The sequence below is a fragment of the Pteropus vampyrus genome, unplaced genomic scaffold, assembly GCF_000151845.1.
Source record: "Pteropus vampyrus isolate Shadow unplaced genomic scaffold, Pvam_2.0 Scaffold163, whole genome shotgun sequence".
NCBI classification, from domain to species: domain Eukaryota; kingdom Metazoa; phylum Chordata; class Mammalia; order Chiroptera; family Pteropodidae; genus Pteropus; species Pteropus vampyrus.
In genome coordinates this window covers 323,753-335,025 of record NW_011888944.1, presented here as the reverse complement: position 1 = coordinate 335,025, position 11,273 = coordinate 323,753, and the positions used below count along the sequence as shown (strand labels likewise).

The 11,273-nt window shown below is 44.8% G+C and overlaps 1 protein-coding gene across 1 annotated transcript in view; it reads left to right on the top strand.

Moving 5' to 3' along the window:
- CLNK (cytokine dependent hematopoietic cell linker) overlaps positions 1-11,273 on the top strand; it is a 106,403-nt gene that overhangs the window by 46,236 nt on the left and 48,894 nt on the right. The window contains exons 5-8 of the mRNA XM_023536621.1: positions 1,457-1,494; positions 5,781-5,922; positions 7,103-7,209; positions 10,571-10,616. Coding sequence (XP_023392389.1) covers positions 1,457-1,494; positions 5,781-5,922; positions 7,103-7,209; positions 10,571-10,616 — 333 coding nt within the window. The remainder of the gene's footprint in view (positions 1-1,456; positions 1,495-5,780; positions 5,923-7,102; positions 7,210-10,570; positions 10,617-11,273) is intronic.

The following is an 11,273-nucleotide window of genomic DNA, read 5'->3' as shown; positions in this document are numbered from 1 at the left end:
CTTATCATTTTAACTCAATTCATGAGACAGTACAAATTGCTACTCTGAGGCCTTAGAAAACTGGGGTTCTCTGCCAGGGATCTCAGTAGGGGTGTAATTGTGCTGGGACAGGAAGGTGTCATTAGCACCCCAGGGTGGTGAGAGCTGCTAGTCCCACCACCCCGTGGGCTGGGACTGGTGGCAGGTGCAGACAGGATTCTGCCTCTCCCAGCTCATCCCCTCAAGGAGCTTAGCTTCGGCGAGGCAACGCCTCCCCTCACACCGGTCCCAGGCACACTCCAGAGGCAGGGTTTCCCCTGAGCCAGATTGTCATTAATTTACACATTCCACCCTACAAAAGACGGGAACACTGACAGATCCACAGCTCTGAATTTCACATTTTGGAATGGTAAGAGAATTCAGGGTAAAACGATACGTTTTAGAAAATGCTGAAGCCAGACCAAGATGTAGAAATACAGACCTTACCAGGCTCCTCTACACTCCCTGGGTGCAAGCCCAACACTTGCCCCGAAATTCTCAGCAGCCGAAGGAGGAGAGGAGATAATAATCTCGTATGGGACTGGGGTTTCCCATTCAATCAAAGCAAAACAATTGCCGAGAAGCACACAGCTTCTGGCCCCGAGACCTGCTGGAAACTTCTCACACGTGCACTAATAAAGAGAATGTGATAAGAACATTTTCTGCTTATAATGTTCCTCAATGCGGACTAACAGCACGACACTGGAGTACAATTTGGGAAAATTAACTCCAGGAAGAAGCCAAAAAAAAAAAAGAAAAAGAATAAGAAAAACCCTGCAGGCCATGTGAGCAGTCCTTTGGTGGTTTTGCATAATCTGAAGGTAAAATGTAAAACACAGCACCTCCAGGCAGTCGTTTATAAAACAAGTCCCAGTGAGGGAGCGGGGTGTTAAGAAGCTTCAACTGAACGATATTCAGTCAACAAACGCCTGGATAGAGCTCATCTTGTCAACACTCAGCGCCATGCGTGGAGCCAGATGAATGAAGACACACGACTCTGCCCTCAAAATATTTATATGCAGCCTGTTCAAGAAGATGGATGTATGGAATCGTAACTGTGACTGCAGGATTTGGTGCCCCAAAGGGGAGAGGGACGTAAACCTCTTCACTGGCCGAGTGCTGCTGAGTCACCACTTCCTACTTCCTGTGCAATCGACATGGGGGCGGGGTCTTCCAACAAGTTCCTCTTTAGGTGAGAACTTAACCTGGCCTGGGAATGGGGGTCCTTGCTCGTTTGGACTTGATTTTCCTTCCTCCTTCTCCATCGCGTCTGTTTTGCAAGAGCAAAACAGGATGAGAAGTATAGAAATTTTCACTTCATTTTGAGCAATTACAGTCAAGAAAAATTAATTGGAATGAGCACAAGGTTTCTGGAGAGAAACAAGGACCCCGTCTTTTCGCGTTTCCCATTAACATTTTGGTCTGTTTTTGTTGGCAGGCCAGCACCAGACTATTAATGAGCCTCTCCTGGAATGCGTAAGTCAGCCACTTCCTTTACTACTTTCTCCGTCTTTGATATTTACAAAACAAGGGGCTTTTTTCAGGTGCTCGGTAAATTAAAAACAAAGAAAAAAATTTTTTGCCAGATTTCCTGGCAGGGGAAATTGGATTTCAATTCCTGGTCGTAAAACTATAACCCAATTTAATCAGCTAAAAAATAGACATAAGAATTAATTTACACGGCCACCAGAAAGACTGAATAAGGGAAAATACCAACACGCAGTGCTGGCAAGTGTGTGATGAGAAAAGCACTTTACAACACTTATGTTAAGTGGAACGAACTTTCCAGAAAGCGATTTTGTAATATTAACTAAGAAAGAGAAAAATGTCCATTTTCTTCGGCCCAATAATTCTGTGGTTGGAAATTTAAACTAAGAAGTTAATCTAAAATCTGGATTAACATTTAAACACACTCGTTTCAATTTTATAATAATGTATCTTAAATGGCAACGCACTGGAATCACGCTATTCAATAATAGAAAAAGTTGAATATATTATGATATATTCATATTATGAAGCCATTAATAATGTTTACAAAGAATTGTGGCTAGAGGAAATTTATAACAGAAATTAGATATCTAATATGTATAAATAATTTTATTGTTAAATCGTACATGAATATTATTTAAATAGTTTTAACTTACATCTATAGATGATGAGTAAAATAGATTGGATGGATGGATGGATGGATAGACGGACAGAAAATAGATAGATAGATAGATAGAATGAATCTACTTGTAAAATCATTGGTTCTTTCCTATTTTAAAGACCTTTTAATAATCTAATTAAAGCTATATATTTTCACCCCAGAACACACACACACACACACACACACACACACACACACACACACACACATCAATCAATCAATCAATCACAAACTATTTTATTAATTTCGAGTTTTATGAGTAGAAAATACTGGACTTTTTTTAGTTAAGAACTACTGAGATGAACAGTAGATAAATAATAGATAGGTTATAATAGATAAATAGATGTAACTCATAATTTTTTTTAAAAAACTCTCTTTCTCTTTCTGGAAAGAAATAAACCAAAATACTTATATTGCATCCTGGGGGCAGGATTCCCGAGGTCCGACGTAGATCCTCTTCAGACGGGGCCAGGCGGCTACTGCTCCGCCTGGCGCCCCGCCACGCCCTGTACCCGTGAACTCTGGCAAGGCAACCGGAGGATGGGCGGTTCTCACACTCCCGGCTCCTCTGACTGGTCCAAGGCTTTATCAGAGAGTCCGCCCTGGGGGAGTCTTGGTGTTTGCCATAACGGCATACAAATGGTGCCCTCGCCACCAATGTCCACTTGTCAAACCCCCAAAGCTGTCATAGGCCTGGGGTCCCGCTCAGAACTCACTTCTCTGCAGTTCCAGAGAAGAACAGTCCGGTCACCTTCCCCGCCTCTGCCAGGTCAATTGCGAAACCTCCTGGAGTTCACCTCCCATGAGCTTTTCTTTGGGCACAGGGCGTCACTGGAACTGGGCATGTCGATTAGAACAAAGGGATCTAGCATGTCCTGAGCAGAGGCCAAAGTACAACCTTTATGCACATTGTGCTCAGTTAATTATCTCTGGCTACGACTTTATAAGTTGGGCTTAGCCCTCTCCAGTTTACGGATTGAGCAACTTAGTAGGGGAGGTTGAGTAACCTCGGCGAGGTCATCAAGTAGGTCCACAGTTTAGATCTAGGATGGGGTGGCGCCATCCTGGAGCCAGGTCGCCTCCAAGCAGGCTCATGTCACCCGGTTTCCCATCTGAGAACTCCCAGTCTGAGCCCTGCTTTCCTCCTGAGGCCAGACCGAGGGGGCGGGGCTTCACGACTGCAGTGCCCAGTCCCTGGGGCCACAGCATCAATGCCACCATGCAAATGCTCCTACTCCAATTGCGTGCCCAGTGACTTGAGCTTTTTCCTTTGGGCCACCGAACTCCCCCTTCTACCTTGTTCTTGCTCCTGGATCACTGTGTTGGTCCCTGGTCCTTTGCACCTGAAGTCCTGGAATCTGATAAATTTACACTTCATAACTTGCCTGCTCCTTCGGTTCATGTAGGATTTAAGCCTTGCTTTCCTTAGGGAGCCCTTGGGTGGGAATCAAGGCTAACACATGGGAAATCAACATTGTTGTCTTCGGGGGCCACCTCCTTCCTTCTGCTGTCCCACGGAGAATTAAATTGCCTTCTACACCCTTGCATCAGATGAACAGAGTCGCTTTAAGCCAGAGCGGAGCCCCAAAGCCCGTACAGAGAGTTCTCAGACGGGGAGCTGGCAAGTCCTCCCTGTGCTATGGCCCACCTAGAAATCGAATTCATCGCGTAACTGGTCTTCACCTCTATCAGACTGCTTGGGCAGAGGGACAATAGGAAAAGCCTCATACACTTTCAGGCTGGACGCTAGTGAGCAACTCGCCCAAATGCTTTATTGGGTAATGGAAAGCTAGAATTCCCGAGTCCTTCCACTATGACAAAATCACCTCACAGATCTTTTGAGATAAAGCACACGAAGCACCTAGCACACATAAAGTGCTTAACCACTGTTCGAGGGACTTTGGGAGGAGAGGAAACTATGATGGGTGGCCTCCCCTAATCTGCGACTTTCTTTGATAGTTCTATTACCTTAGCAACCTCACTGATGTCTGCCACTCACGTTTATTGAGTGCTGACCATCAGGCATTTTGCTCAAAATCCTACGTGCATCGTCTTATTTAAGATATGGCTGGTTGCCAAGGTCACTCTGGAACCGTGCGTGACGGTATTGACAGTGTGCGTGTCTATCCGCCTAATTCAGAGAAAGGGTTCCCGTGCTCCGCAGTCCAGTGATCGAGAGGACATGGCTGCACTCTGCAGAGTAACACAGGAGCCTAACGAGTCAGGGTCCCAGCCCAGGCTTCCACCGCTGCCATCGCATGGTCCACTCAGAAGTCAGAGCTACGGATGCTGCAGCATGAGGAACGCCCGGGTGCCCTGCCCTGCATTTTCAGGGTGCAAGACAATTTTAAATACTTGGCACTGGGTGCCAGTGGTATGGGAAGACCTGGCTCTCCCCATCGATGGCACCTATGACCTGTGCGGCTGTCAGAAGTCACCAATCCCAGTTTCTAAATTTGTAAAAGAAGAATAAAAGTTCTTCGTTTAGAAGGTCAAATTGCGGGACGTGCATGAAAATCTCTTGTAATCGGGCCTGTTATTCGTAGCCATGGCCTTTTGGCATCTTAGCAGAAACTAATACGTGAAAGATTTTGCCGGAGACGTGTCACAGCCCTCTCCAGTTGTCAGCTCCCTCCCCGCCCTGAAGTGTGACGTGCAGCCACACGCATCCTATGGCAGGTGTTCAAAGGAGACAGTTCAGAAGACGGAGACCGAATCAGCATTCCAGGGCCGCCTTCACCTCTCATTTGGAACTGCCTCTGTCACCCTGAGCTCTTGGCGTCACATGATACTCTGCTTAGACCTTTCAAAACTTTTCACATACTGACCCGATTGCCCTGTGCTGCCTGGATTCTCTCTCGAGCCCAAATAAAGACAAAAGTCATTTCTATCAACTAAAGAAGAGGTGAGCCTTCTGAGATCCAGGAAGGAAAAACGCTTGGTTCTGTATGATGTACGAAAGGTCATCAAGGTCATCAAGGTCATCAAGGACAACATGGCACGATGCTGGCTCCAGACGTGACGCATGGGTGCAGACTCCAGAATGTCAATGATGACGATCACATCTGTCGTGGACTGGTCCCCGGTCCTGCCACGGCCAGTGTTCAGACTCAGAGCTCATTACGGATGCAGCACAGAAATTCAACTGAAATACGTATAGCGATCATGTATCCTGCCTCCGGGCTTAACTGTTTATTAGTTCTAATAATGTTTTTGTTTGGGGTCCTTGCGATTTCCTATATCCAAGACCATATCACCTGCAAATAGCTCCCCTTTCTGCTTTGACGGGCTTATGTGATTACACTGGGCCGACTCCGGAATCCAGAATAATCTGATTTCAAAGATGGTAATAGTCATCTTAATCACATCTGCAGTGTTCCTTCACGACAGCACCTAGATAATTATCTGATTCAATAACAAAGGATTGGAAGGTTGGGGACATCTTTAGAAATGTGTCTACCACAAGAATTTCACTGCCTCAGACCCCAGATTCTGAAATCTTTAATTCCCAGCTAAGGGCATCTATACCATTCCCCTAGCTAGCGCTGGAGCCTGTTACCTTTATCATGATTGAACCTTCCCTTAGCTCACTTGAATGTTCCTTTCTGCTTAGGAAAGAAACTTTGCTGCCGTCCTGGATAGAGCAACAGACAGCAGGGATGACGGCTACGAAGACCTCAAGCTTCACATGGCAGAGGCGTGGCCATCCATGAAAATCCTACCAGCCAGGCCGATAAGGGAATCCGAATATGCGGGTAATAGTTGGGGTCTGAACCCTGAAAATGCACGCCCGTGCTGCAGTATGGCACGGTAATTAAAGCTGCAGATTCTGGGTTAAATAACTCTAGGTTAAAATCCTGCCTCCGTAGCTTTCTAGACGTGTGACCTGGAGTAAGTCTCTAAAACTCGTCTTCCCTACCTGAAAATGGGGTTCATAATAATAGAACCTACCCCGAGAGTTCTTTGGAAGATGCCACGTATGATATGTGTTGAGTTCCAACAGGAGGGCTCGGTGCCACGTCACAGCCCCGCAGCTGTTGGTTATTATTGTCGCGATGCTCTTCCTGAGTCCCAGGAACAACTGATGAGCCTGACAGACGGCGAATGGGCAGGGATGCGGGCGACACGGCAAACGTTAAGACAGAATTTGCATAGAGGGGAAGAGAGTGGAAGGGAGACTCTCTAACTTGCTTGATTCATTTTGCAGGCAGCCAGCATACGAGTAACACTAGAGCATGGCATGAAAGCTCAACGTTTCAAGAGTGACAGAGACCTAAATTCACTCCCGCCTCTGGCTTTTTCTTACTGGGGCACACTGAGCAGCTTCAGCAAGCTCCCTGAACCTTAGATGTAGGGAGAGAAAAAGACGTGTGATTTCCGAGGGCCAGACCCACTGAAATGAATCTACAGAAATTCCTTTGGAGAGAAGCACCTTGTAAATAAGGGTGATATTCCTTTGTTCATCCACTCGATAAGCATTTACTGAGTACCTGCTGTGTGCCGTAGATCATGTTAGGATTGACCAAGAGACACGAAGGTAAACAGAGCATAATCCACATTCTCGGGAGGGTCACCATCTAGTGGCAGAAGCAGAAAGATCAACAGTAAGCGTGATAGAACACCTTGAGTGTATAATATGAAAAGGAGGTCCAGGGCTGGGTGCAGGAGGGTGGGAGCTGGGAAGATTTGCAGAGGTCATGGTGCAGAATTCCCCAGGTGGATGAGGATGTTCAAATCCAGACTTTGGCATTTACGTGTATGGACCAAGAGGACTGGTTTCTCCTCTTCCAGACTCGGTTTTCTCGCCTGTTAAGTGAGAATAGAATTGCTTGCCTCGTGCTTTCGTTGCGGTGATTCAATGAGTTTGCAGACATGCGAATATTTTGTAAAGTGAGTCCGCGTAAGATACGACTTTCAATTTTTCTCTTTTCACAGACACGCGCTATTTCCAGGCTATGGGAGACACTCCCCTTTGCTTAGATGCCAAGACTTCTGTCCCCACAGAGGGGCCACCCTGGAACAAATGGACGAGGCTGGGAGAAGTGAGTAAACACTTGACCTTGTGAACCAAACGTGAGTCAGACTCTTCCGACAGCCAGGAGCTCTCCCGTCTCTCACTCCCCAAGCGCCTCATAACGAGACGGTCAAGTTCAGTGAGGTGCGGGGAGCTGGCAGACGTGGCTGGTAGAAGGGGGAGCTAACACTTTGCGAGGATTTTCCGGAGCCAGGCATCAGGCGTTCGCACACGTCTCATCCAAATTCATTCCGCCCTCCAGAGGCAGAATTCGAACCGAGGTCATTTTGTTAATAACATATCATTTTGCCCAGATCTCAGGCCCAGCACTGGCAACTGCCAGCTGGGCAGTGCTATGTAAGCCACACAGCCTTTCCGAGCCTCTCCGTGACCTCGTCTACAAAACAGAAATAAAAATCTCTGCCATGCTTCCTTCAAAGGCAACTAGCGACCACAGAGATAATCTCTGGGAAATATCTTGTAAATGTAAACGCTCTAAACACTCACATAGAATTTTACTTTTAATAACACTTTTGCTAATGTTTAATTTTCTTAATGCATAAATGCATAAAATACAAATTAATCACCCATGCGTTTTAATGCATTTCCTGTCAGCGTTTTCTATGAAGATACATTTCGTGCAAGCAACGTGCACACCTGTTGTGGGGTGGACACCCAGCTTTCTTTTCCTTTCTCATTTTATTCTGTTTATAAAACTATTTCCCATGTGGTAAGCATCAATAAGCATAATCTTATAAATAGATCATAGCCCATTATGGAATTTCTAATTATTTTACTTAACCATTGAACAAAAACATTTTAAAGGCTTTTGATGTATATTGTGAAATTGCTTTCCTCAAAAATTATTTCAATTTACCCACCCAGAAGCCCCATATGAGAATGTCCACCTCATAGAACCAAAACTGGCTATTACTTTTTGAATCATTTTTTTTAAACAGTGATTTCACTTTTTTTAATTTGTACCGTTCTTATTAGTGAGCTTTTGAATATTTATAGCACATTCTTCTTTGTGTATTATTTTTCCACATCGTTTACTTGTTTAACGTGGGGGGTTTCTGCTAATATTGACAAGAAAAGACAACTACAGATTTTACCAAATGATGTCATTGTCACAGAACACATCCAACAGAGACTGGGCCAGAAACTGGGCCAGCAACTGGGCCACCGAAATTTTAGAGCAATTTTAGAGGGATGAAATATTGAGCACACTTCCTCTTCACACAGATACCACGCTGCACGCTTTAATCATTCACTCAACAAATTCGCTCAAGAAGCACATGACCAGACACAGTTATAGGCTCTGCTATGCAAGTCCCTGCTCTCACAAAACTTACCTACTAATGGGATGGGACAGTAACAAACAAATAAATAATAGATAGCTAAACAATACGTCAGCGATAAGTGCTTCGCAAAAATCGTTAAAGTAGGGGAAGCAAGGAAGGTCTTTCTAAGTAGAGGGAGAATGAATGAATGACGTTGATCCTTATAGTAAGAACCCTGCACGGTGAGCATTGGATTCCCCGTTCTGACAGCTTCACCTTTTATGAGATCTGCACCTTTACGCCGGTTACGTAACCTCTCTGAGGCTTTATTGCCTGAGCTGTAAAATCTCCTAGCTGTCGCGATAATACATAACAAAGCACGGAGCCTGGCACAAAGCGATCAGCCAACAGAGGACATCTCCTCAAGGACAGGGACTGTTTCTGGCCAGCACCCAGCACGGCGCCCTTGCACACAAAGCTCTCAATAGATATTGGCTAAATGGATGAAATGAACAAATAAACTCAATTGTATAAACTAAATCCTGAAATATGAACAGCTATTCGACAGAAAGAGAGATCTGATCTTTCTCCAGATTGACTTTTATTCACAGGGAACCTTTTTTCAGTCTATCATTCAAAGTCCTCATGGGACTATCTGCAACTGGGACAGCCCCACGGGGGGCTGTGTGACAGGGACAAGGACATTTCAAGGCACTCATCGCTTGAGCAAAAAGCATATTCAGGGAACAGTAAGAATTTTAGAGCAATTGGACCAGTGGCTGAAGACACAAATTCTGGCCCGGTTATAAAGGAGTAGTGAATGCTGACCTAAAATACCAAGCTTTCCTTCCCCTAAAAGTCGCTGATTAATCCCGTTACACACAAGTCTACCTTCGTAAGAAGAAGTTTTTTAAGGTAATTCTCATTTGATTTTTCTTAATGGAGACCAGAATTCAAGCCCCCATCCTTATTATTTTATATTCCTTCCGATTACCTTTGTTATAGAATAAATTTCTTCCTTTAGCTAGACTACTTCGCAAGTGGAACTAGAACCTCGACATCCTAAGTCAAGTGAAATCATATGAGAAAAAGGGTGCACGAGGCATGAGCACAGTTTTGGCCAGGAGAGAAATTGTCTTACACATGAAATAAGCACTTGGCCTCCATTCACAGAAAGAGAAAGTTGTATTTTTATAATCAACGCTTGAATCATCGAGTTTTTATGGTAACCAGATTATATTTTTATCATAACTTCATTCTCAGGAGTTGATTCTCATTAGCTCTGCTCGTTTAGGTTGAGATGAAACCATCCGTGAAATAGATCTGCAAAAATCCTTAGAGAGGCCAGTTTCCATCTAGACTCTCTGGTTGGTTACAGCCGTCCTAAACCATTAAACCACTGCCCATTTTCCCATTTATTGAACACGTACTGCATCCCAAGCACTGCACTCAGCGATGGAGATAAAAGATGAGCCAGTGTCCACGGTCTAACGGAGGAGGTAGTGGCCCCGCCTGGCAGTGCCAGCAGAGTAGGAGGTGCTCAGGCAGAGCTGAGCCCCGGGGTGCAGAGACAGTGCCGAGCCGCCCCGCCCGGCCCAGCCAGAGGCTTCTGAGGAGGCTTCCTGGAGGAAGAGATGCAAAGCATCTTTGCCGCCAAGAACACGTTGCATAATAATCGGGGCGGGGCACTCTGGTCTGCCCACTCCAATGCTTTCGAGGGACTCGATCATGTGTATCGATCTTCACGATAACTCGAGGACATGAACCGATGAAGTATTTTGCATATCGTAAGCATAAAAAATCTAAGGCTCATGATATGCGAAGCGCCTTCCCAAAGTTACACAGCAGTAAGGCAGGATTGGATTTCAAACCCAAGTATTTTTCTGTCGAATCCCACCAAGGCAACTCCTCGCGACACGGGCTGAGCGGAAAGCAGTTTTCCCGTATTGACTGACTGCCGACCACACGCTTACAGAGATTTTTGAGAATGAAGAGCACAGGGACCTGGGTCTCTATCCTCAGGAATCTAACCAGGCAAAGTGGTAGAACTTCGGGCGGTATCAGAGTCACAACTGAAGAGATAATGGTGGCCCTTGTCTTCTGCAGGTGGACAAACCCATTTCCAAGGACGTTGGGAGCCAGCGTGTGAAAGGTAAAGTCGAATCACAAAGTTTGACGTCTAACTATATACATCTCTCCTCCCCAAATCTTGCATTTTTGTTTGTGGTCACAGAGTTTCTTAAACAAGCTGATCCATTGAAGTCCCCTTACGAAATAGCTAATTTTAGAAAGACTCTCACAGTTCGTGCCTTTTTATCACCTTACCTTATTGATGAAGAAATTGATTGTGAAAACTCATATTCTCTGTTGTGCAGTTTGACAAGAAATTGTTTAAAAACATATGGATTGCATTACACATAAAACTAAGTTGTTTCTCTAAGCATACCCCCAGTAAAATTACAACAAGAAAGAAACCTAATTTTTTAGCATGTTGATTAATTAATATGAAAACAGATTTTAAAGCTTTAGGCAAAGCAACTCAATTTAGAGTGGGAGCTACAGGTAGGAGGCAGAAAGGAACTAATCAATTTCGGTGGTGCCAGAAGCACAGGAGGACAGCCAAAGAAATGAAATTGGATCATATCCATTCTAGCTTCTCATTAGTTTCTCCTGCGTCCCCTTCTCTTGTGAATTTGGAGAAGATGACAGTCCTGTGATTTATAGCCCCCAATAATTTAAATATATCAAAATCACCTTTTATGTTTTTAATGTTATAGTCTATAACATTACTAGCACTATATTTTTTTCC